The following is a 27,056-nucleotide window of genomic DNA, read 5'->3' as shown; positions in this document are numbered from 1 at the left end:
CCATCTGCAGTCTGCAATCCAATATGCAACCAGACAAGGAAGTCAAAGATCACCTGTATGTATCTTGTTTTCATATAACTGCCATGAATTCATTCACAGACTTTCACTGTTTTATTAACAGACTCATGTTCTGCATACATTTTATGGTCTTCAGTCTGAGAGCTGCCTCTCACATCCTTCTTGTTCCACGGTCTTTAGGTAACATCCTCCATCAGTGCATGTTGGAGAGATTGAGTTTTGCCAGTCTTTAATCCTAACAGGGACTGACAGAGCCCCAAATGAAATTGATTTGACTCCTACATTTCCATCTGCAGAACGAGATCGAATCAAGTCAGTCCCAGTGGCTGATGGGCACGTGGCAGGTGGAATAAGCCAGCATTCTCAATGTTCTGATATCAATCTTTTTTTCCAGATTAAGATTTTATTCATTTAAAACACATAAACAATACACACATTCAATAAAAGGTATCTCTTTACCTTAAAATATAGTACTAAACAGATTGCAACACTATATATAATAATACCAAAAATAGTAAAATAAATAAATAAATAAAGCATATAGCCTCTTCAAAAAATATATATAATACAACACATTACATTTTAAATAAATAAATAGTCTCTTGAGAATTACATATGAGCATCACTTAAGTATTTGATTGCATCTGACCAAACTCCCTCCAAACTATAGTGTGCTTTTTCTAACATCCAAGGTTATGTTTTTCCACATAGTAAGTGGTGGTGGTTCATTTTCTTTCCATTGCAACATTATAGCTTTTTCAGCAGTAAGTAACATACTTAAGACTAACTGGGTTTGAACTCTATTTAAGTTGTGATGTTCAGTAAGACCTAACAGTCAATGAGGGTGATTTTATTCAAAGAAAAACCTAAAATACTGGATATATGATTGAATATATGTTCCCAATATAAGCTTAATTTTTTACAGGTCCATAACATATGGAAAAGTGATCATTTCTCTTCATTGCAATGCCAACAATTATTAGATTAAGACATTGCACCTAAATAGTCTGACGAGATATAATAATACAGGATTATATTTGTATTATGCACTTTATCTTGCTGCAGTGTATTTCAGATGATGATGATGCCTGTGACGTGTAATGTATAGAGCTGTTTTGGATTTGCAACATTGCTTAATGTTAGCTAGAACTTATAGACCAGGTATATTTACAAGAATTACAGGAATGGTGCAAGTGCTGTAGCCAGTTGAGGGATTTATAAATACTGTCTTCATTCAATAGATTAAAGCTCAAATAACGGTAACGCTTTCTGAAATTTCATATTGAAAATGTAGTTTGCTTCTCTCACTGCTCACTCAAGAAAACAAGATTCCCTTCTGGCATCTGTTACCTGGGGGATTGGGCCTACACTTGTATTAGCCATGACTTTTATTATAGTGTGTTTCCTTCCTCTGGTTTAATAATGACAGTAATTCAAACTGTAGAATAGCATTGAGGGAAATGGTGAGTCAGTCTGTAAAATGTAAGGAGAGCAGTAACAGGCTGAGGCTATTTGTATTTAACATGAAATATGAACATAAGCCTGCCACAAAAGTACATGCTGTGGTAGCAGAGAGGGCAATTTCAAACATAATTTACAGTAAACAACAACTGTAGGGGAGACCTGCATTATATTATGATATAACAGCTATTGTAAAAATATGTAATTCTGGTAGAAGCAGTTTAAATTATTTTTTGTCCTATACAGTTGACACTAAAGGAATCTGTAGGTCTCACACAGGGGTGTCACATACCAGGACTGTTACCATAACAACCCCCCACCCTCCCCCTCCCCATAGATAGTACGGCTGGAACCTTCTGTCACAGGAGTCGCTGTTGTACTGCATGCTCACTGTGACCTCATCAAAAGTGGAACCTCAGAGTTTATTAATACAAAAGGCATGCCACCCTCTGCTACAAGCAACCAATGACTCCAACAGTATGTGAAGTGCGAGTGTGAGTCTCAGGGAAGAAGGAAAGATCTTCCGAGGAGACTTTGGTTACAAAAAGATGAAAAAGGGTGTTTTAAATTGCTGTCCTTTTAACAATTAAATAACATATCTTGTTGCATTTTTTTAAATGTAATCCAGGGATGTTAATTTTAGTGGGCAGACACATTAAATATTTATTACACACCCTCCAAAAAATGTAAAAAACACAAAGCGGAAAAGATAAAAAGTGAATAGAAATGTCCTACTTACACTGTCTCTCCTGACAACCCCAGGACAGGCCATCTTTTTCATCTTGTAAGCTTGTGTTCCTTGGAGGCTGCTTTTCCTTGGTGGTGAGAACTTCAAGAATCTGACACAGATAAGAAAACGAAGCTGATCAAAATACTGCAAGACAACTGACCTTTGTGATTTCACTAAGAATCCAGTTTGTACTCTGTGTTACTTTCTTTATTTCAACAGAGCAGAGCGATTTGGTATTGTTTTCATCTTACATTTGTATTCACACAGTTTTGTTTTTGTTTGTTTGTTTGTTTTTTTCTTTAAATGTTATATTGCAGAGCTCATGAAAGGTGAGGCTCTTATAAAAGTTTACCACAGTAAAAGCATGGCAAAGTGTAATGAAGCATAGTGAAAGCATGGTAAAGCATAGGAAGGCATTGTAAAGAATAGTGAGGTATGGTAAAGCATATTAATAACCATGGTAATGATGTAAAATGCATAGTATAACCATGGGAAAACCACAAAAATACCATGCAAAAATACCAGGGCATACTTTTAAAATGGGGGGACTAATAGCACTGACTGCAGACGCACCACAACCTGAAAAACCAATCAGTCTTCAGTTTGACTGATTTCCTTATATTTATTCATATGTTTGTGTTGTTCGTTAAATACAGCCAATAACAAATCAGAGTAGGATGTAAGAATAGTTCCTGAGTAAGCGATGCAGTGGATTCTGGATTTTCAAATGTAAAAACAATGAACCTCTGCACACGGAACCTTTAGACTTAATCCACCAATCAGAACCTTGCTGGATGTTTTTGACGCAGAGAGGTGGAATCCTGTGGCCAGGAGGAGGAGTTGTGCACCAAATTAGCTGGCAAGTGAATTCACCTCACGACAGCCTGAATGTGCATCTCAAAGAGGCTTTGTGCTTTGCATAAGGGATGGCTACCGGTAGTTGTTTCCTAAGGGAAGGGAATGGCTAAAGCCAGCTGAGCTCACACCTCTCAGCTCTGATTCCAGCTGTCACAGGAGCTGCTCTGGGATTTACTTCAGTGTGCTGAGCTTCTAAAATGAATGCACATTTATAGTGGTTACAGGATACAGAAAGCATGTCAAAAACGTACAACGTAATGTTTTAAGAAGTTCAAATTCAAACAGAACAGTGTCTGATTTGTGAATTTTTAGAGGAACACACATTTGTCATTAACAAACCGCATCTTAGACTTTATTTTCCTTTATTTTACACTTTATTTAAATAACATCAGAGTTGTCGGCCCATGTCACGTTTTTGGAACTTGATTCAAGAGGCATCTTTGAATTGTAGTTTTAACTAACAATTTGTTGTGTGGAGGTTTGATGGAGTAATGGCTTGACAGTTCGATGGTTGGATGGTTCACTTGTTCAATTGCAGACCAGGTTCCTTTGCACTATGGTTCGCTGAAGTTGAACAATTCAAACAAAAAGTCTTACGGAGGGTAGGGGCTGAAGTTAAAAAAAAGTTGAGTTTGAGGATGTTCACTAACCGCATCAAAACAAATTGCAGCCTTACTCGGCAAGACTGAAATGAGTACGCAATCAACAGTGCGTGATTCATTTCTAGACTGAAATGAGTACGCAATCAACAGTGCGTGATTCATTTCTAGACTGAAATGAGTACGCAATCAACAGTGCGTGATTCATTTCAAGACTGAAATGAGTACGCAATCAACAGTGTGTGATTCATTTCAAGACTGAAATGAGTACGCAATCAACAGTGCGTGATTCATTTCAAGACTGAAATGAGTACGCAATCAACAGTGCGTGATTCATTTCAAGACTGAAATGAGTATGCAATCAACAGTGTGTGATTCATTTTGACATCGCCGCATTTGATTTAGCCAATTATGGTATAGTTTTCTTTGTTTGGGGTTGGATTAAGTGAGAACCACCTAATGAAAATAAATGACTAGCTTCAATCATGGTGCAAATGAAAATGCCTGGTGTCAGCAGGGAATCGCACTGGGCTGAGATGCATTAACTAATAAGGCCCTGCAGTATCAAAATCCAGTTCCAGCATTTACAGTGAAAATGAAATTTAAAGTGCACTGTAATCCTATATTTTATGAGTGCTTGTTTAATTCGAAAACCATGGTTAATCTTGCTTAATTTTTTTCAAGGTTATCCAAGTGTGAGAGACAACAAAAGTTGTTATATCCCTTTCCATTCAATTTTAACAACCCAGAGCTGCTAGTAACTGGCCTGGGTAGACTGCTGGAAGGAAACAGGCGAGGCTAAATTGGCCTGTGAATTATTACAATAGATTGCAATATATAGTGTGCACCTTACCTCTGTGTATTACACAAAGAGCAACAGAAATACATGTTTCATATTTTGTCATATAGATGTGCACAATATATATGAAATTAATGTTGGTAATCATACTCTGGGTGTGTAAATACATACACTGTTTATATATTGATACACAGCAACCTTGTGAGGACTTGTGAACAACTCATGCCAGGCACTTATTTTCTTACAGACTACACAGCTATACAGAGTTATTTAATACAGCAATAAACCTACCAGCAATCTCTCAGAGTGGGAGTCAGAGAATCTATCACTGATAAAAAAACACACAGAGGACAATACTCACAGACAGTATGCTGCAAGTGTGTGCATGTGCTTTTGTACATTTTCTCATGTTCTTATGTTCTTATTCCTGAAACCATCAAGGTAAAATAGACACAAATGCATTTGGGCCTGATTGTGGAAACAGTGCTGTAATGGACTCAATGAAGTTATGTTATTTTAAGTAAGCTCGTGTTCTATCAAACAGGCATTCAATTATGAACAACATGTCAGCGTCTAGGGCAATTTAAATGAGCTCTGCTTAGCAGCCCCAGGCAGTATTTGCTTTGGAGAAGCACAGTATATCAATCATTCCTGACATTAAAGGTCATTCCGAGAATCCCGCTCTATCACAACACAACATAATCCGACATATTAGAGTTCTCATGCAACTCAGCAGCTATAAAACTGTGCTGGTGCTGCACTTAAAATGCAATCTGTGTTTAAACATGAGACTACAGATTCACATTGCCTGGGGAGAAAGATAATAACATTTCTTGTCTATAGTAGGCGGCTCAATATATTTGCGACTTAATAATAATAATAATAATAATAATAATAATAATAATAATAATAATAATAAAGTTCTGATTATTAAAACTGCAAGGCTGAGATTTTATATATTTTTTTGTTTTATATTATTCCTAAGTCAGGTGTTTTTAAACCCAGGTTATTGTGTCTTGTTCAGAAGCTGGAAGTAAAATTGTTGAGTTTTAAAATCAAAGCTCTGCATTCACAAAGTGGCTGGTGTGGAAGGCCCTGTCAGATAGAAAACAAGTGACAGGTTTTCTGACATGCCAGTAAAGGGAGCTACATAATAAGGTGATGTAAAGTCAGATGAATTAAATATGCTACAGTACACAATATATCCTGTAACTGTATGCAAGAAACTGCTGTGGTGTCAAACCTATCAATCTAAGATCAGTTTGAAGCCCCAAGATGAGAGTGACAAATTATGATCTTGATCTTGTAACACAGGGGGCTACAATGGATATACCATCCAATTCCTTTTGAGAATTATTAGTTCATTGCTAATACTTTAATACATTCCCAATTACATTGTATATTTAACTTTATAGTTATTGACACGAGTGAGAATAACACTATTTTATTCCAATCAGGAGAACTACAAGTCAAGAGCAGACGTTGTAAAATGATGATCACATGTAGCCTTATGTTATACTTATTTATAGGTAATTACCAATATAGTTTTATAGTTTTAAAAAAACTGCTAAAATTATACAGTCCACTAAACACAAAGTTTAAAAATCATTCTGTCAACCAAATAAGGTTCATTCATTTGTGCTTTCAATAGATGTGATGGATTTGCATTTCCTTAGCTACATTCAATTAGATGATTCAGGCAAAGACTAAATTGTTTAATCTCTCTAATTGAGGCAGCTGTATTTCTAGGTCCCGGTTCTAATAATTCCCAGTAAACAGCAGAACTGTATCTTTCTGTGCTGCATTGGAGGAAAAGAAGCAAAAAGGGGCCAATCTGGCAGGGGCGCATGGTGACACTGAAAGTGGGGATTACTGTAGGAAAGTAGATTTGTTTTGGAACAAATATATTTGACACACTGGAAGGCATCTAGCCGTACTGCTTCTGTGCTTGGGTGTCTGCCGGGGGTTTTGTTTTAAACGTTTGAAATGAAGAAATAAATAAAGTCATCTCTTTTTATGTGAAGTGAGTGCTGGTCTTCTTGTAACATGCAATATTTCTTTTTGACCATATCACCCGAAGTGAATGTTGTGAACTGAGATTCCAGGTGTTCAGGGGAGCAAGCCTTTTGATCATTTATTCACCAGTATATTTGTAATACCCATATAAATCCCTGTAACTGTAAGGATATTTTACCACAACCAGCTTTCTCCTTTAAAAAGGGTGCATTAATCACCTACAAAAACAAAATAAAGCAAATAAATGTGTTGACTAAACCTGGTGTTTTATGGAAAGTCGTCCATGGACTGAAATATCACCTTGATAGACAGCAAGTGACTGGTGATGCAACAGATCCCACCCCATTACCATCAGAGCTACTAATGCATGAAATGTCAGTACTCATGTTCATACTTATACTTCATGGATCATTTAGTTCTGTTTATATAAGTGTAATTGAGTTGAAGAATAAGAAGCCTCCTAAGTACTTGTAAAGCTATTGACTAAATGTCATTTCTCAAGTGCTGAACATTCAAAACAGCACAAACAGAATTAGAGCAGATGGTATTTATAAAGTATGTCTCTTTCTTAATTGAACATTAGATTTTTGGTTTTCAAATAATTATATGAAGTTGACTAAAAAAAGTTTGACTTATGTAAAGTTGACTAAATAAAGATACATCACCAATTTTTATCATTACAAATAAAATGATATCCATCATTTAGTAATGACACCTATGACCAAACATATGACCAAAGAAAGTGTACCTGTAAGTCATGTAAAGACATGATGCAAAGGGTCAATAAATCACATCAAATCAATAACTATCTCATATCAGATTTCTTATGTAAAGTGTATAAAACTTACCAGGCCCAATTTTGATTAACGCCAACAAATGGAACGTAATGTGCAAACTCAAAGTGCTTCGTTGTGTCATGGCATTTCTACAGCAGTGCCAATCCATGGAAAGTAGGAGTAAAAAGGATTAGCAAATCAAGAGAAACAGGTTTTACCGATAATGTAGAATTCTTACTGTCCATGCGTTTTTCTGGGATTTTTCATTAATAATAAAATAAGCATGCATTATTTATATTATAGTAAACATCCTACTGCTGTGAAAAACTATAGATTTTCAAGAAACATTTTTTTAAATGATTATACTTCATTCTCCATAATTATGTATTAATTTTGTTAATGAAGTAATTACTTTAATGTCTTATTTTTCAGAATACCAAAGCATATTAAATCTGATACAAATTAGATACGTGCTTATAGTAAAATTAGTTTGGAATTAATTTATTCACAGGTATGAAGTAAGGTATAAATGTATCTATGTATTTGAAACCTATAATTTACAAAGCAGGGGTGACACGGTGGTGCGGTGGTTAGCGCTGCGACTCCGGTTTCCTCCCACAGTCCAAAGACATGCTGGCTAAGTGCATTGGCCTCTTTAAATTGCCCTTTAGTTGCCCTGCAATGGCCTGGCATCCCATCCAGGGTGTAGTCCTGCCTTACGCCCTGTGTCTGCTGGGTTAGGCTCCTGCTCACAGCGACCTTCTATAGGATTAAGTGGTTACAGATAATGAATGGATGGAATTTACAGAGCAGCACTGGAGACCAGTTTTCTTATTAGCATATATTTTTTATCTGATTCATAAAGTTGTACGGTGCCGTTGCTTTTTGTTCTGTCTCTGCAAATGTATAGCTTCCCCATTGACATTTCTTTTTGTTTGTTTTGGTGGAGACAGAGGCATTATTTTGCCTGTAGTTTTTAGGTTTTCTTTTTGTAACACATGTCTCGCATGGCTTGGTTTTTGGAAGGGAAAAGCACAGGAGCTGAAAGGTGAGGATGGAACACTTTTAAAACGGAACCAAACAACATGGTTTTACTTCATTATTCTAAATGAACAGATTTGTACCCCAGTGTCTATGATACCATATGCAACATGCAGGTCATTTTCTCTAACTGATTACTCATATTTAGTTTGACTTTTGTTCACAAATATTATCTAAAACCATTACCGGCCAGTAAAAGAACCTGCTTGTAGTTTTATGAATCCCATGTAAAACACTGCCCAGTATTTATTTTTTTACTGTCTGGAAAATACTGTCATCTTTTATGCATGTGACCCTCAGTGCTGCCTGGTCTCTGCTGGATATTGGAACACACATGACTTCTTACTGGACAGCAATCTACTACATAAAACCCCAACACAGATTCACAGCAATTAGTTTAATTCTGTAGTGTACGCAACAATTACAGTAATTGACTAATGTTTCATTTGATTTTCATTTGTAAATTCTGGACATTGCTTGAATTTCCAACATTGAATACAACGAAATGAGCAGTTACCATATGGTCAGAATATTGATAACATGGCTTAAAAACCGTAAAAGCTACTTCAGTGTAAAATAAAATCTAAGAACATCTTTCGTTCAGGACAAATGACCAAACATCGTCTGTCCTTCCTGAAGGGTTACCTTGGTACATATACGTTAAATATTTTTATTATGTTTCAACAGCAGTGTTCCAGGATAGCGTTTGAGAGAATGTTTTGTTTGTGACAAGATAAATATTGATGAGATTTTCTTGCTATTCTGTTTTTTTTTTTCAACAGAATTTAATAAATGTACCAAGAATAACATGCCCTTAGCAATTCACTGTGGTTTACCAGTGAAATGCTAAATTGATTGGTGTTTTAAGATGTATGCAGATCTTAATCATACACAAATCTAAATTCGTTTCATTGTTATGAAATTTTCATAAACAATGTTTTGCTAAATTAAAAATATGTTTTTCTTTTGATTTAACTAGCAGTTTCCTTTTCACATTTTTACACAATGCTTTGATGAAAGTCATTTATGAACAAGAATTAGGAGGATGCATTGTAATAGCTCCTCCATGTGGCTACAATGGAAAATGAGCTTTTGATTTTCTGATCTAACTAAGGAACTACACAAGCCATCGAGTAAGGGATCAAAAGAAGAAAAATGAGACCAATTTTCAACTAACTTAGAAGGAAATACTACAAAGAATATATACTGTACACAAAACATCAATTTTGACAGGGATGGGAGATGAAGCAAAATCCTTGAACTAACCAGAGAATATAACGGTAAATAGCTTTAAAAACACATACTATAGCACTAGAATGGAAACACATGTGGTCTGCTCAACTAAATGTAACCACATCGATCCATTCCCACTATTCCAATTCCACACGCTGACCACATGATGACCTGAATGGACAAGTATACTTTAACCCTACAATGTTTATGGTTAAACATTTGAGGCAGTGAAATGGACAGACTGTACTGTACTAGTATCTGAGGTAAGTCAGATCTCAATGGTTTATTGGCTAGGGATGTCTTTGTTGTTGGCTGTAGTCATACAGTAGTTGCTTGCACTGGGGCTTGCATTTACAGTAACAGTATGAGTTATGTGTAAGTGTATGGGCAGCACTGACAACAGGTTTCATCAATACATTTACACAAACAGTCTAACTAGAAGACAGAGGAGAGAAAGACCTGCTGACCTAGACAGAAATGAAGATGGCCTGCGCAGGCTCAAAGGATGTTGGCACTGAATATTTTATAATGGCCTTGGCAGACTCTGAATAGAATACCAAGCAATACCTGCACTGGGCCTGCAAACATTAAAGCAGGGTTTTAGACTAGTATGGGCTTTAGTTTAGTGTACAGCCAGGTCAGTGTATTTTTACACTTCTCCTTTTCCGTTTTGTTCTTGGTCAGTGTGGTTCTTTAACTAAGTCAAAGTTTTCTGAATAGGGCCCATAATAAAATAATAATAATCAAAGCCCAACAGATATAACTCATAACACCTTATGAGTTGCAAACAGTTTCATACTGTCTTAATAAAACTAAGAAAACATTAAAGAACAAATAACATTAAAATAGGAATTAAAATAAAAATAGAAAATAATCTCCTGCACAACAATCTAACAAATCTGGAACTGACTGTTTTACAGCTACAAATTCACTTTGTTTTTCCTTTTTCCAATATCACAGAGGAAAGCACAGATGTCACAAACACATCTCATTTGTTCAAGTCAGGTCAACACCACAAGACAAATTGTATTATCAGCATCAGCATGACATAGCCAGTGAATTTGCTTCACTATGATGTGTTTTTAGAGTTTTTGTGCTGTTCTGAACCACAGCCCTCTGTGGCTTACCGACCCCAACTAATAGATGTGTAATTCTCTTTGTGTTGATCCCACAGAGACTCATGGTACAGTCATCATTACCCTCAGGCCATGTTCTGCCCTGTTCATTCTCCTGGTACTTCTGATTGCATGTTGATCACACTGCCATAATACGCAGGATATTATTTCACCACAACCGTCATGACCTATAGCACAGAAATAGCATTTGGCTAGAGCACTGCAAACATACATGTATTCCCTTGAAGATCTCATTTTGTAGATGTTGCCATGACAGGTTTGTTTGTTTGTTTGTTTGTTTGGTTTCAAAGACTCAGCCAGGTCTTAGATAATACTTCTTCAGTCAGGAAACTCATGCAAGAGATTATTTGTTAGATATATAGACTGGACAACTAAGGTTAAGTGAGCTCCCTGCTAGAACCACCGCTTTGCTTAATTGACAATTGTTACAAAAAGAAAATATAAAACACTAGGGCTAAATTAGTCTTTGGCCTCCAAAACAAAAAGGAAATGAAAGTTAATATCCTGCAGGCAGCAGTGTGGAGTAGTGGTTAGGGCTCTGGATTCCTGACTGGAGGGTCGTGGGTTCAATCCCAGGTGCGGGACACTGCTGCTGTACCCTTGAGCAAGGTACTTTACCTAGATTGCTCCAGTAAAAACCCAACTGTATAAATGGGTAATTGTATGTAAAATAATGTGACATCTTGTAACAATTGTAAGTTGCCCTGGATAACGGTGTCTGCTAAGAAGAAATAAAGTTATATATTTGCAATGAAAAGGCAATGCTCAAAGTCTATACTAATATTTTGGATATCACGCTTCATGAGAATTGTACTCTCAATTAAATGTGCATTGCATTAAAAGGGCAACGACTTTGTAAGATTTTAGAATCATGTTACAGAAACTTTGCAACTTTACTTACCTAACTGTTGCCATCCAGCATGTAACTGCAGTGTTCTATCATTTGTGCTTTTTTGGTTAATTTTTATTTGTTAAATGTTACCATTAATATTCACTCATAGCAGTTGTTAATGTGCTGCGCTAAAGCTGTGCCAATAGGTGATCACTGCTATTAATTCAATTCAGTTTTTAACTACAAGTTATTAATATGTGATTTACTTTATGGTTGCCCCTCCTTACTCAGCAATGTGACCGGCAGAATAGCTACACTGTAATATAACTCAATGTGTCTGGTAAAAGATGTACACTTCTTATCAATTCATTTTCAAAGAAAAGTATAGTCCAATGATGGATGATGAAAAATATGAAAAACTGGCCTCCAGTGGAATATTATCCTTACTTTCCAATGCTGACTTTTTTTTAAGACTGCCACAATAAAGCAGATGGTAAGTTTTATGCATATGGCCCAAAATGCGGATGAAAAAACATTAAAACACAGGACAAGAGACCCTGGACTAACCTCAGAAACCGGTAACACTTTACATTTAGGGGCCGATGTAAGGATACGTGGAAAGTGATTTGCGGCTTCAAAGCAACCATATTGCAGCCAAAAAACATTTTTAGCTGGTGTAAAGTGGGACTTTAGCGGTCACTAAAAATGTGGCACATGTAAAGAATGTTTTTCACCTGCCATTCTGCACCCGCTATCAAATTAGCACTGTGCCATCATTAATCCATTTAAATGATTAATCCATTGAAATGTATTCAAATGAAGAAAAGAGCAGAAAATTGGGCAGGGATCTGGAATACTAAGCGAGAGCAAGCATTATAATGAGATGAAAGGATTTTGCCTTGCACTTGGGCAATTGCTGACCCTCCAAAAACTTTGCATCTCCTCTGACAAGGTGCAAACCATTGTAGAATCAAGTAGTTTAGAGTTGTATAAAACCACACACTTTCAGAGACCTGTCACTGGCTTCAGGATGGCTGTTGTGGTACACTGTCTGATGTGACGACGGTTGGCTCTTAGTGAGGATAGACATTAAAAGGGCAAGGCAGAGAAGACCCCACACATTCAAATCCAGGGTCACTTTGTTTGGGATGGATTGTCCTCTCTGCTTGCCTTTCCAGCTGTGTCAGCTGTGATGTGGCCCTCCTGTTCCTGCTGCATGTCATTGGCTGCGTTGCAAGTTTCTTTTTTGTTCGCATGCACAGGCGGTGCTCATTGCGATCCTCATTGTCATGACTGCAGCTTGTTATTTGTGTGTGCTGAGAAATTTGCATTGCTCTTAAACTTACATAGGCCGCAGTGCAAAATAATTGCCTGGCCACTAGTTACACTTGTTTGCCTGTGCCAATACTTGCATCAGCCCCTAATGGCCTCTAATTACTGTATATTTATATAGTAGTTACTTAGTAAATACATGAGTACTTACACATAATTACAATGTTATTATGCATAGTGACAAAGTACTTGATGTGTAATTTTTTTTGCATGATAGAACCCTAATGCTAACCCTAACCCTACCCCTAACCCTCACCCTAACTCTAAACCTAACATTTTTCTGATACAATTGTGTACTTGCATATATAGTGCATGTACATGTTAAGTATATTGTAACTATGCATAATAACATTGTAATTAGGTGTAAGTACATATGCATTTACTATGTAACTACTATGTAAATACACAGTGATTATAGACACTTAATGTGAAGTGTTACCCAGAAATCTTTGTTTCCTCATCAACCTCATTACAGATTTATGTTTTAAACAAATATTGTTGGACTGTTTTCACCAGAAAGCATGCATCCACTAATCAAAGGCTGTGCATATACATGTATTGAAGATGTCAACATCATACACTAGTATTGACTGTTTTATAGTATTGAGGGTTTTAAAAACGCTGAAACAAACAAACAGCAATGCAATAGTTATTTCAAGACAAAGAAAGGGCAACATACATCCTAAAGTAAAGCATTCAAACTTCATCCGAATATGGTAAAACATTCAAACTTCATCCTAATTATGGTACCAGATATAATGGAAACACATGTTTGTTGTAATCTCGGTTACCATTGAAAGTCTATCATACAAAGAAACTTCTCACAGTAAATAGGTTGGGAATCTCTTCTCTATAACCACACTATTGTTTCCAAATAATGAATTCGAAAGTACTACAGTACAGTAAGTCATATGTACCATCTGTCAATTTCTCAGTTTTAAAAAAAAATGTCTCCGCTAAATTAGCCAATTTAAAGACACTTGATATTATGGTTATGCATAATCCACTCCAATGTATTCAGTATGTACCTTTTATATACAAAAGACACTAAAGTTATATCACTGATGAAAATGGCTGTTCATTAAACCTACAAGGTGTAAATTAACCTCCAGTACAGTAACTACAGGACAGTACCTTAGATATTTTCAAAACAACCTTCAGATTTCTATTTAATACTACAATACTTTTCCATGTCTTAAAGTAGATAACAAGGCCACAGGGATTTCCTGCCTTACCACACGATATCGCAACTTTTCAATGAATACTAATAGAAAAGAAAACTATCATGTGAAATCGAAAGGTCAACGATTTCCCCTGGTATTACATTAGCAAGTCACGACCCGCGTAGAGGAGAAGTTAGATTAAAAAAAAAAAGATAGCTAGATTGAATAGTAACCTTAGATTGAAGAAAAGTAGGCCTCCTTCACAGCCTTTAATACTTCAAATATATTTTAAATTATTGCAGGGACCTCTAGGGCACCACTTTAATCACCCATGCATTGTATTATCTTGTCCAGGCTTTCTAGATACTCCTACGAACCACAGCTCAGACCATCACACCAGAGAGTCGGCCTCACTTACTGCAATTTAAAACGTGACACAGAGCTACATAATTTGAAACAACACCATTTAGTATCCATCCTGTGTTTTGTTTTTTTTAAGTTCTAAAGATAAATGCAACACCGGGCAAAATAAAAAAATGATCTTTTTAATAAGACTCAGTATATTAAGTCAAGCAGAATCTCCATTGCCAAATTTAAAGGTCTTTGTACCATTTTTGGGCCAGTTTTTGTGAAAGGAAAATAAAACTAAGTAAACAGCACAATTAAGTTACCAGCTTGTATTACCAGCATGGTATTATGAACTTAACTGGTTTTACTTTTGTTTTTGTAATATATTTCTTATTTTAATTTATATTTGTAATTTGATTTTTAGAAACACTGTTGTATGTATTTGTCATTTTGTTTTCTTGTTTTAAATGGGACATTTATTTGTATTGATTGACAGGGTGAGCCATGCAGCTTCTAAAGAACCCCTTAGACATCGACGCTCACCACATTTTTATGGTGATGACATTTTCCTTTCACAAAAAAATGCAAATTGCATTTTGGTGTACAATGTTTATTAAAAAAAAACATAGAAACTGTCAGAGCCAGTGTTTCTCAATAAGTGACTCCTGTATTTACCCATTCCTTTTTAAGTGCTTCTCTGTTTTTAGGAAAACATATGCTGTCTTTGGTCAAATATGTCATATGCATAAAAACATGCTATTATGTGAGATGATTAAAAAAAAGTGTTTATTTTACATCCCCCAATAAAATATGTGTTTGCTAATACAGTTGAGCATATCCACAGCAGCTGTGTCACTTGACTTTTGGGTCAGGGATTTGTAAAAAGAGCTATAAAGGATTGAAATTCCATCAGATCTGAAACATTTCTATTGAAAATGATGTATGTGTCAACATTATTATCATTTAAGCCACTGTGTTGCACATGAAACAAGGATATAAACAAGTGATCCAGCTTTGTGTTTTCCTGCAAATAAGGGTAAGATAGATTTGATTTCCTTTTGTTGTTGCGGTTGTCATTTCGTTACAGTGTCTTGCATTAATACATGACAGAATTGCTACTGATTTTTATGATTCAAAAGCATACTGAGGTGTTTTTTTAGACATCATTAGTGTCGAGGCCAGCCGAGCAGTGGAGCTACACCCGTTTCACTTCAATGAGTTTGTCATCTCTGAAGAAAGAAAAGTCGAAAGTAATCTCTAGAACATCAAAGAGCTAAATAATGGGATGCATAGCCCTGGCTTATAACATTTTGAATGTATCCATATTTTGTATTCCTTTCTTGTCAGTTTAGGAATCAGATTTTTATTTTTGCTACATATAGCACCTCTAGTGGAAACTTCTGCAAATGACTGCTATATTTTCGAGAGACTAATTTTACTTTAAATTATATTTAAATTGGATGTATTTATCAAGGGCCGTCCTTGACTGGCTACAGATTACTTACAACTAGATACCTTTTCATAAGGGAATACCCAAAGGCTTATTTATTTGTTATCCATATATACTACTCTATTAATGTCATTCTGCCAATATTAAGAAAAAAATGGTTTGGTCCCTGTATGTACTGTAAAACATGTGTCATGTTTTCATAGTAAGAAAATATAAACTGTTATGCTGCATGTACCAGTACAATGTACAGACTATTAGTTTGCTGTTTGTGTATCAAGCAACCGGGAGATTAGTCACTGCTGTTACTGTAAAACAGAAACCGCCATTCACACATTTAGAACAACTAAGAGCTAGGCTGGGACATACAACTGCAGAATTAAAATATCTGTGGTGCAGAGCCCGGATTCATAGCTATACGCTTAATGAGACATGTAGCAAAACCATTGTCAATTGAGTTTTCACCATTCTTTATGTTATATGTATTATCTGTACTGCTTACGAGTAAATGTTAAGCACTATTAAGTAACATTTCCCTTACTGTTTTATATTGTTTAAATCAATCTGAGTGGTTCTGAGTTCTGTTGCTCCACTGTTGAATTATTCTCATTGTTCTTATAATCTGCCTTTTCCTGACTTTACCCAACACCTGCTGCTCTATTTATACAAAGGTCTTGAGGCTGGCAGAGTTGAAAGGTCACATCACATAGCCAACTGTGTTGGCAGCAGTGTGGAGTAGTGGTTAGGACTCTTGACCAGAGGGTCGTGGGTTCGATCCCAGGTGGGGGACACTGCTGCTGTACCCTTGAGCAAGGTACTTTACCTAGATTGCTCCAGTAAAAACCCAACTGTATAAATGGGTAATTGTATGTACAAATATGATATCTTGTAACAATTGTAAGTCGCCCTGGATAAGGACGTCTGCGAAGAAATAATAATAATAACTCACGCAATAAAAGCATCTATCAATAGGTTACCCGTTACTCAATTATTATTGTGTGATAACCTCTTTTGTATCTTGCATTTGTGTACTATAATATCAGCAGGAGAGTGTTCACTTTTCTACTGATTTATTGCTTTCATCACTGTAGCAGTTTACAGAAAGATTGTATTAGTGATGGATTGTATTAATAATATTAGTGTCTATTGTGTGTACTGCCATGCCAGCATACACAACTGCAGTTTTAAAAATAAAAAGTTTTTGCATCAAGTGCCTTTCATGCAGTTATTAATATATTTGTTTTATAAACTCATTTCTGTTACTGTATATGATGTACAAACTCACAGGAATTGTAACAAATTATTGTTTAAACTAAAAGGAACAGAGCATATGCAAATACAGTAAAATAAGAGCTTGTATTGTTTTAAAGACCTTAAAGATGTTAAGTGACCCTGACGTATTATTTCTCACCAAATGTTTAGGTTGACAAGCTATTTCATTAAAAGAAGAGGGTTCAATTTAAAAAGCAGCTCTAGAGCATTACAGGGCATTTTCAATTATAATAAATAACAATAGGAACCTTAAATCAAGGTCACAGCCAGTTGTTTTCTTTGGTTGATTGGCTTGTCAGAGCAGATTATTTTACATTGGTTTTCCTTTGGGGGACATCCTATTGGATTACCGTTACCAAGGCAGCGGTTGCTATGTGTAGTGGGTAGCTACAACACATGTTGTACGACCCTTAAAGGGACCATCTACACTTTAATGAGAGTTAAAGGTTTGATGTAGTTCAATACTGAGGTCTAAATTTCTCATATGTAACAGGCAGTGTTGTGCGATATACTGCCATTGCGGATTCTGTCCTGTCCCCTGTCGGTGAGATGAGGTTAAAAGCTCTATAACCAGAAATGCAGGTGAGCCTGGCTCTTTTGTATTGTGATTAAGACGCTCAATTGCAGTGTGTGGGGTCGCAGGTTCGCCCCAGCTTCTGCCCTGTTACATGTACTTAAAATGATATACTGTAAAATCAAGGCACTTTTCTGGAGGTCATTGAATTAAGTGGAGTAAATTAAGTGAAGATAGATTTAGGACACAAGGGTGGGCACTTCTTCACACAAAGAGTGGTGAGGGTATTATGGAATGAGCTGGCTAGTCATGTTGCTGAGGCAGAATCACTTGGTTAATTTAAGACCCAACCTGACAGTTCTGATATCAATGAGCTACTAGGAATAGCAGTAGCTTAGATGGGCTAAATGGCCTCCTCTTATACATTTTCTGACGTTCTTAGTATGCAAATTGTAGCTGTAGAGTAATTATAACTGTTAAACTACAGTAGGATATATTACAGTATCCCCCAAATGATAATGATTGGTTTTTTTTATGTATGTGTCAAACATATTATATAACACAAACTGTAAAAAAATAAACAAACAGCAGGCCACCTTTAAACAAGCAACCCTGTATCCATCTTATTCATTATTGCCTTTTAGAATTAATGGTACTTTGAATAACAGACAGATATACACCTTATAATAAAATCGATTTTTAATATTAATGTATCGATGACTATTTATGGTATATAAAATAAATCATGCAAATGAGATATCCTAGCCTAGTTAATCTACTCTAGCACACACACCATTCAACCAAACACCTTAGCAGGAAAACCTATTCCTATCTGCAGGTGTCACTGTTGAGCGGTGCTGTCGGCCAAGTCTTAGAATAGAGAAATGGCAAAAGCCGTGGCTACTTGAGCAGGGACATGTAAAGGATGATAAAGAGTGGTCCGTATTTCTACTGGGAAAGAGGGTGGATTTCACACGCTGTATTGAACATGCAAGCTAAATCTCTATTCTAACTGTACAGTCTATACTTTATATTTCATTGAGGCATGGGCTACTATTAAATACTACAATACAAACTGTGAAAGAATTGCACTTAACAAAATTTATATATATATATATATATATATATATATATATATATATATATATATATATATATATATATATATATATATATGGCTTTGTTAGGATTCAAACACAGGATCTTCATTTTAGCCGTTTGCTGGAGTTCATTAATCCCTTGACTGTACTGCCACTTTAATAAATCCATAGAAAACAAATGTGTGAATCGTTCATTTTATGATGAATTCATGGCCAGTAATGAAAATGACACGTACAGGTCATAAAGATGCTTTAGTGGGATGTTCATCAAAGAAGCGACAGACGGTTTCCATCTGAGTGCTGTGGACAAACACATGGTTTTGTTGGCAGTGGCAGTCACTGCCAGCTTTTGTGCATGAGAAGCCATACTGTATCTGATTTGTAAATGGATACATTGCCCAAGTCTGGCAATTTGGTAACTAAAAACAAAAGGAGATGTAACTTAGTTTTTATTCCCCCAAAAGACATGGGGGGGGGGGGTTATGTGTAAAATGTACCATCTGTTTTTCTGAGGTGGTAGAGGCTGTAACTCTTGTGCTTTTTTCCCAAATAATAGGTGGGATTTACTATCAAGTGTGTTCCATTACCGTGGCAGCAGCACTGCCGTCACAACAGCCCTTTTTTTTGCCTCATTTGCATACACTTCATTGATAAAACAATTTGAGGACACTAAATGGCTTTTATAGGGGTAAAAAAAAAAATCGCACATGCTCAACTGCAGACAGTAATAATATCGGGTTCTCAACAGGAAAAAGTTTCAAGTTGTTTTATTCTGTTCTCATCTGCTTGATTTGCTTGATTTTTTACCATGTACGGTTTCTGTTTATCTTGTTAATTTAATGCATCTGGTTCTGTGTTGTAAAATGGGAAGGCAAGGGCTGGTTGTGAACCACAACCCGTACGGTTCAAAGACCACGATCTTACCATTCAACTAAAGTGCAAGCTCTGTAATGGAGATGTAAGCGCATGTCTTATGCATGATGCATAGCATTCTGAACATACAGACGTGCTCAAATTTGTTGGTACCCTTACAGCTCATTGAAATAATGCTTCATTCCTCCTGAAAAGTGATGAAATTAAAAGCTATTTTATCATGTATACTTGCATGCCTTTGGTATGTCATAGAATAAAGCAAAGAAGCTGTGAAAAGAGATGAATTATTGCTTATTCTACAAAATTATTCTAAAATGGCCTGGACACATTTGTTGGTACCCCTTGGATTATAGTGATGTTTCAAACTAATTAGTTTCTTTAATTAGTATCACACATGTCTCCAATCTTGTAATCAGTCATTCAGCCTATTTAAATGGAGAAAAGTAGTCACTGTGCTGTTTGGTATCATTGTGTGCACCACACTGAACATGGACTAGAGAAAGCAAAGGAGAGAGTTGTCTGAGGAGATCAGAAAGAAAATAATAGACAAGCATGGTAAAGGTAAAGGCTACAAGACCATCTCCAAGCAGCTTGATGTTCCTGTGACAACAGTTGCAAATATTATTAAGAAGTTTAAGGTCCATGGAACTGTAGCCAACCTCCCTGGGCGCGGCCGCAAGAGGAAAATCGACCCCAGATTGAACAGAAGGATAGTGCGAATGGTAGAAAAAGAACCAAGGATAACTGCCAAAGAGATACAAGCTGAACTCCAAGGTGAAGGTACGTCAGTTTTTGATCGCACCATCCGTCGCTTTTTGAGCGAAAGTGGGCTCCATGGAAGAAGACCCAGGAGGACTCCACTTTTGAAAGAAAAACATAAAAAAGCCAGACTGGAATTTGCTAAAATGCATATTGACAAGCCACAATCCTTCTGGGAGAATGTCCATTGGACAGATGAGTCAAAACTGGAACTTTTTGGCAAGTCACATCAGCTCTATGTTCACAGACGAAAAAATGAAACTTTCAAAGAAAAGAACACCATACCTACAGTGAAACATGGAGGAGGCTCGGTTATGTTTTGGGGCTGCTTTGCTGCGCCTGGCACAGGGTGCCTTGAATCTGTGCAGGGCACAATGAAATCTCAAGACTATCAAGGCATTCTGGAGCGAAACGTACTGCCCAGTGTCAGAAAGCTCTGTCTCAGTCGCAGGTCATGGGTCCTCCAACAGGATAATGACCCAAAACACACAGCTAAAAGCACCCAAGAATGGATAAGAACAAAACATTCGACTATTCTGAAGTGGCCTTCTATGAGTCCTGATCTGAATCCTATCGAACATCTATGGAAAGAGCTGAAACTTGCAGTCTGGAGAAGGCACCCATCAAACCTGAGACAGCTGGAGCAGTTTGCTCAGGAAGAGTGGGCCAAACTACCTGTTAACAGGTGCAGAAGTCTCATTGAGAGCTACAGAAAACATTTGATTGCAGTGATTGCCTCTAAAGGTTGTGCAACAAAATATTAGGTTAGCGGTCCCATCATTTTTGTCCATGCCATTTTCATTTGTTTTCTTATTTACAATATTATGTTGAATAAAAAATCAAAAGCAAAGTCTGATTTCTATTAAATATGGAATAAACAATGGTGGATGCCAATTACTTTTGTCAGTTTCAAGTTATTTCAGAGAATTGTGCATTCTTCGTTTTTTGTGGAGGGGTACCAACAAATTTGAGCACGTCTGTAGAAGTCACACGTTCTACTTAGACCTGTTGGGCCGAGATGCCAATTCACAATCACATCTTTGATTTATTACACTGCTCTAAGTGGATCTCTTTGTTTTGACAGCCATGGTGCACAATCTGCACACCAGCAGTGCTACTGTCATTAGAGACAGCTTGATGTCGGTTCAGGTCCATTATAGAGGCAGCATTTGGAGTCATTCATCCTCTATTGCCCCTTGACCCAGTATGTGTGTCTCTACAACTTTCCCCAGGGCTCCAGTCAGACTAAAAGATTGTTGTAAATCCTTTGTCTTCTCCTGACAGTGATGTAGAGAACTAACTCCTATCTACGTCAATACTGGTACCTCATTCCTGCTTTTTTTTTTTTTAATGAACAATAAGGGCACACATCCATTCTGGCAAAATTCAGGTGTAGTATGAACAAGCTAAAGTCTGTTTTGAATGGATGATGCAGAAGTGGCTGAAGGGCTGAACTTGAAAGTGTTCAGACTTGCTAAAGACCACATATTATTTAATACTAACGGGTAACTGTATTAAAGACTGGGGAGTAAAAGAGAACTGCCACCCATTTTCATTTTTGGACAGCAGCAAAAAAACAGCACATTATGATTTAAGATTACAGTATGTACGGATTGAGCAGAGAGTGTTTACTGTACTTTATTGCATATATATATAATTCACAATTAAACAAAAGGATCTATTTATTAAATACAGTAAATGTTCTCCAACGTTATTGTAAATAGTCATATATTAAACGGTTTTGCATTATTATTTTCACGAGTGATCAAAATGACAATGCTTTATTGGAAATGTATATGAGTTATGTACGGTAGTCATTGTGGCACTTGCAGCTTCAGAGGGATTTCTTTGTTGCTGAACACATTTTGTGGACACAACAGAGGACAGTGGTATTTTTATAAGGATCATGTACTTACAGTATCCTTCCTGCGCTCGAATTTGTATCATGCAAATTATGTTTTTGCATTTTATTTTTAAGCCATAAATGCTTGATAACAGCGTGACTTACTGTACTTAGAAATGCACAATGGGGAACTCTTTTGATTTTAATATCTTTTGACTCTTGTTGGACAATTGTAATTTTGAAAATAAACAAGGCTACAGTAATACCAGAGTTTGGATCTGTGTTTAGTCTGCTTACAGTAAAGTATAACCCTTTAAAATATATACAAACATGTATACAGTAGTTCATTATAATATGTTATACACTTCCTGTGTAAGCGTTGTTTCTGAAAGTTGAAAATTATTTCAAAATGCAAAGTTGTAGTTTTACTGTGGCATAGCACAGGGCTGGCTTAGTAAAAAGGTTAAAGTGTCAATGTTCTCTAAGATTTACTTTGTACTATAATAGGCAACATTGCTTTTGGGGGGGGTGGGGGGGGGTGGGGGGGGGGGGGGGGGGGGGAGGAGTGGCTGTGTGTAATGAAATCAACGTTACAATGAGATTAGATTTATCATGATGTACATGGTATCAGGGTATAATTGCAAAATCACAGCGAAACCAGATATGCCTGTTACATATACGTGTGTTAGGTGTGTGTAAAAAAAAAAAAAAAAAAAAGTATTGAAAGTTTAAAATGTCTGTGATTTAAGTAGGTTTGGAGTGCTATGAACAATATCAAAGCATTTGTCATAGGAAAATGTACAAGGTATTTGAACATACAGTACCTGCCATCTATAAACCAACAAAGACATTTGCTCTGTTCTGAAATAATACTGTATTTAATTAGCAATAAGTCATCCACTATTGCCTATTAATGTGGCTGCTGGCACAATGATATGTTTTAATAATTGAGCACATCCTGGAGTGTTTTGGCTTAATGTTTATTAAATAAATAGATGTATTATTTTCAACACAGTTTATTGAAGTAATTGTTGGTCTCTAAATGGTGCATATTCTCAACCACCTTGCATATATATATGCAAATAAAGCATTACAAGAGCCAATCAAATCGCGTGAAAGTTGCCTAATGGCTTCTACATTCACAGCGTTTTAAAAGTCAAAATACTGTAGCTGCATACATGTTTTGCCCTTTTTGGAGCTCATCAGTACAGCGCAACTGTATTTTGACTTCAGAAAGGCTCAGGAGAGTAAGTAAAAACAAGTAGCTTTCGAGTTAAGGTGAGTGAAAGCAATAAATTCAAAAACAAATGACGCACGATTTGATTGGCTCTTGTAATGCTTTATTTGCATATCTCCCTACAACCAATCGATTTTTAATATTTGTTTTTGAATTTATTGCTTTCACTCACCTTAACTCGAAAGCTACTTGATATACTGTATATATTCCCTGTGACAAATGTTTTAATATTGTTTGAAATACACAAACTTATTTTGGCAAAAAAATGTGTTATCAACACCTCAAATAAAGGAATGGGAGGTGTTAAAATAAACACCATAACCAGAGGAAGAAACAAATATGCTCCAAGGAAAGGTTTCAACACTTTGTTGATCTTGACAGATTATGATATGCATTTGTCATGTTAGATTCTGTCAATCCTAGATGTATTACTGTATAGGTTTGTTCTGATAAAAAAAAATAGCCTTGGGACGTTTGATCAAATATCAAGTAGAAATGCACTATTTTCTCAAAATGGAGAAAAAACAAAATAATAGAATTTAGCATGTTTGTTTTAATATGTACGCAGGTTAGTCATATGAGATCTCACTGGAGGGCCAGATAAGGCAATGTCCTAATCTTGGGGGGCCAAAGGGTGCTCATGATGTGCGGATTGCGAGTATGCAAGTAAAAAAAAAAAAAAAAACCCACAGCATTTTGTTAAAACCGCCCACAAATAGACAACCCGCTTAGCATAATTTTGTCCTGCAAAACATAATTAAAAACAGCCAAATTTTGCGAACAAAACGCCCAGTTGGCAGCACTGCAGCTGACGTCCGCCGGGCCAGACGGAAGGCTCTTACGGGACGGATTTGGTCCGTGGGCCGCCAATTGAAGAAAGCTGTCTTAAGACATTCTGCCATAGCAACATCTATACTCAAGATGAGAATTGACTTAGGGTCACATCCCATAAATGATATGAATCAATTTGTGACAATAATAGGCTGGATAAGAAGTTGTTGTTGTTGTTTTTTTTTCTCCTCAGAGATTTTTAACTAGAACGTTTGATTAATTCAATTCCCAACACTCAAGGAGCAAGGCCATGTCAAACCAGTCAGCCAGCAATGAACAATGATGTGTTCTATGCTGTGGGTCACTATTTGGAAAACGAACCTGTATTTTAAAAATGGAACTTTACATTTTCCAAAGGATGAGAGAGATCAAATGTATCAACGTTGTATCAATAATCATGCGCAGATAATGCCTGAGGGGAAATGTTGCGGCTCACATGAATAGAAAAGACTGCCTAGAAGTAGTTGCTGTGTGCATTGAATGATTTAGTTAGGGTTAGAGGAGGCTGTGTGGTCCAGTGGTTAAAGAAAAGGGCTTATATCCAGAAGGTCCCCGGTTCAAATCCCACCTCAGCCACTGACTCATTGTGTGACTCTGAGCAAGTCACTTAACCTCCTTGTGCTCCATCTTTCGGGTGAGACGTAATTGTAAGTGACTCTGCAGCTGATGCATAATTCACACACCCTAGTCTCTGTAAGTCGCCTTGGATAAAGGCGTCTGCTAAATAAACAAATAATAATAATAGGTTATCTTCTGTTCACATAACGAAGACATGGAGTTCGGATCAGACTCCATAATCTGATTGATTACGTTTTCCTGTTGTTAGGCTACATATTTTAGATTGTATTTTAGACACTCCAACAGCTTGTAACTCAGGCACCATTTTTGTATTGAACATTTTAATGCTATAGTGCTACTTTGGATGTTAATTTATTATTTTGTGTTGTGTTTTCACACTGGACACTGCAATTTCTTCCTTGCAGAGTATGTAAAGCCCTTTATTTTAGTGGACCGAAAATGTCACGTGTTTACATGTTTTTTTAAATGCAGAAACTTATTTCAGCGTTTTTCATCTACAAATGTGGTTTTTCATTGGACACTGCAGCTTAGTTTAATGTTTGTTTTGTGAAAAGGTTTGAAATGGCAAAACAGCAGCTTTGAATTGTATTTCACCAGTCATTAAATATATTAACTGCACTTCTTGATTCTTTATGTTGACTGTGTGCTGTGCTCTACCTTTGAATTTTAAGCATGCCTAATTGTAAACATAACCTATCTACCTAATGTTAAAAATACTCCCTCTGCAATCATGCCGGTAATTCCGCCCCTGCCCGAGTCAACGCCTCCACACACTTTTGCCTTAACAACAACTTTACGCCCCCTGGGCATTGACATGGCAGAATCCAGTAAATACAATTATGGGTCTGGTCCTATTTTTAACAGTTAAGTGATGGTGGTATAGCGATCTGCCGCTCATTGGATCAACATCTGCTCACAAAGTGCTCTAGAGAAGACAAACTGGTACCATACGATACAGGGTCAGAAATGTGAAGCACAATTATACATTCCTGCACTGTGCTTGCCAGGTGTACCTTTTCAGCCTTGAGTGAGTGTGGCTGAATAGAGTACTTGAAGATGCTTACAAGTGAATGATAATGAAAATCCATGAAATGAGGAATTCTATTTGGCCACAAAGTTCTCCTACCATTATAATAGCTTCTACATTATAAACCTGAGCATGCAAGTGGATATGGGTTTTGAACCTTCCAGTAAAAGTCTGCAGGAAAAATGAGCTTTTCATTTCATTCTTATTTGATTCTGGTTTTACAGTAAAACTGAATTTAACTAAGTAGTATAATAAATCATGTATTGAATTACAATGAATTAAAAGTTATGACAAGATTGTGTCTAGGGGTATGCCTTACAGTCATAAGGCCGTAAACTGCCAATGTTTGTGTAAACAAAATAAACCGCGGGACTTCATTGTTTTGTGTTGAGTAATTTGACATGCTTTATTCCATTTAACTAATAGCTAACAACTTCAAAGTATGCGTATTGGCACACCCTTAATTGTGTCATCTGCATACTTTTGAATCCAGTGACATCACTAATTATCAGTGTATATCATCATTGCCCTTTCAAATCATATATATTTAAGACATAGTGGGTCCTATTCATAAGTACTTGTCGACTGCCGTAATAAAATGAATTTCGTTTAAAACTAACGAAAGTCGTGCATATTGCTATTCATAAAATGATCTCAGCAAACAGGCGACTGTCGCAAAGCACTTTATGAATGTGTATACAGTCGCTCTTTTTGATGACATCATCAGCATTATTAATGTTGCCTGGGTGGTGTTGGTAGCTGTTGCAAAAAGAAAAACGGAACCCACCAACAGTACAAACCTGATTCCAATGCCCCTATCATGACTTTGTATTTTCGTTTTGTTTGGCAAAGCTAGTAAACACATTTCCATACGCACACATACGATTTCTATTCTTAACTGCAGGACCAAAAAATGAAGAAAACTCAACAAAAAGCACTGTAGGAGGACGTTTGAATGATACTGTAATTCTAGTAATCCATCACCATCATCATCATCAACAAAACATTACATTCTCAACTGTTATGGCTCGATCAGTGTTTTTTGCAATACCAAGCAAGCCCAAATTTCCCACCGACTGCATCAGCAGCACTGGTATTCTGTATATTGTAACGCTCCATGAAAATAAACAGGTTCACACAGGCAGTATTCATCCAAACTGTTTATTGTGAACACAGGTAAAAGAAATAAAAAGGGCCGCTGTCAGCCGCGGATCACGGCAAAGAAATAATAA

The 27,056-nt window shown here is 36.5% G+C and overlaps 1 protein-coding gene and 1 long non-coding RNA gene across 3 annotated transcripts in view; one reads left to right on the top strand and one right to left on the bottom strand.

Annotated features, from left to right (window-relative positions):
- The window catches only part of LOC117403522 (uncharacterized), a 94,290-nt gene that overhangs the window by 42,464 nt on the left and 24,770 nt on the right, over window positions 1-27,056 (top strand). The gene's annotated exons all lie outside the window — the stretch shown is intronic.
- The window catches only part of LOC117425413 (cAMP-specific 3',5'-cyclic phosphodiesterase 4D-like), a 354,582-nt gene that overhangs the window by 313,050 nt on the left and 14,476 nt on the right, over window positions 1-27,056 (bottom strand). For both annotated transcript variants that reach the window (XM_059012627.1, XM_059012640.1), the window contains exon 2: window positions 2,219-2,318. In XM_059012627.1, coding sequence (XP_058868610.1) covers window positions 2,219-2,260 — 42 coding nt within the window. In that variant the 5' untranslated portion in view covers window positions 2,261-2,318. The remainder of the gene's footprint in view (window positions 1-2,218; window positions 2,319-27,056) is intronic.

The sequence above is a fragment of the Acipenser ruthenus genome, chromosome 1 (genome assembly GCF_902713425.1).
Source record: "Acipenser ruthenus chromosome 1, fAciRut3.2 maternal haplotype, whole genome shotgun sequence".
NCBI lineage: Eukaryota > Metazoa > Chordata > Actinopteri > Acipenseriformes > Acipenseridae > Acipenser > Acipenser ruthenus.
This window is presented reverse-complemented; position numbering and strand designations above follow the sequence as displayed.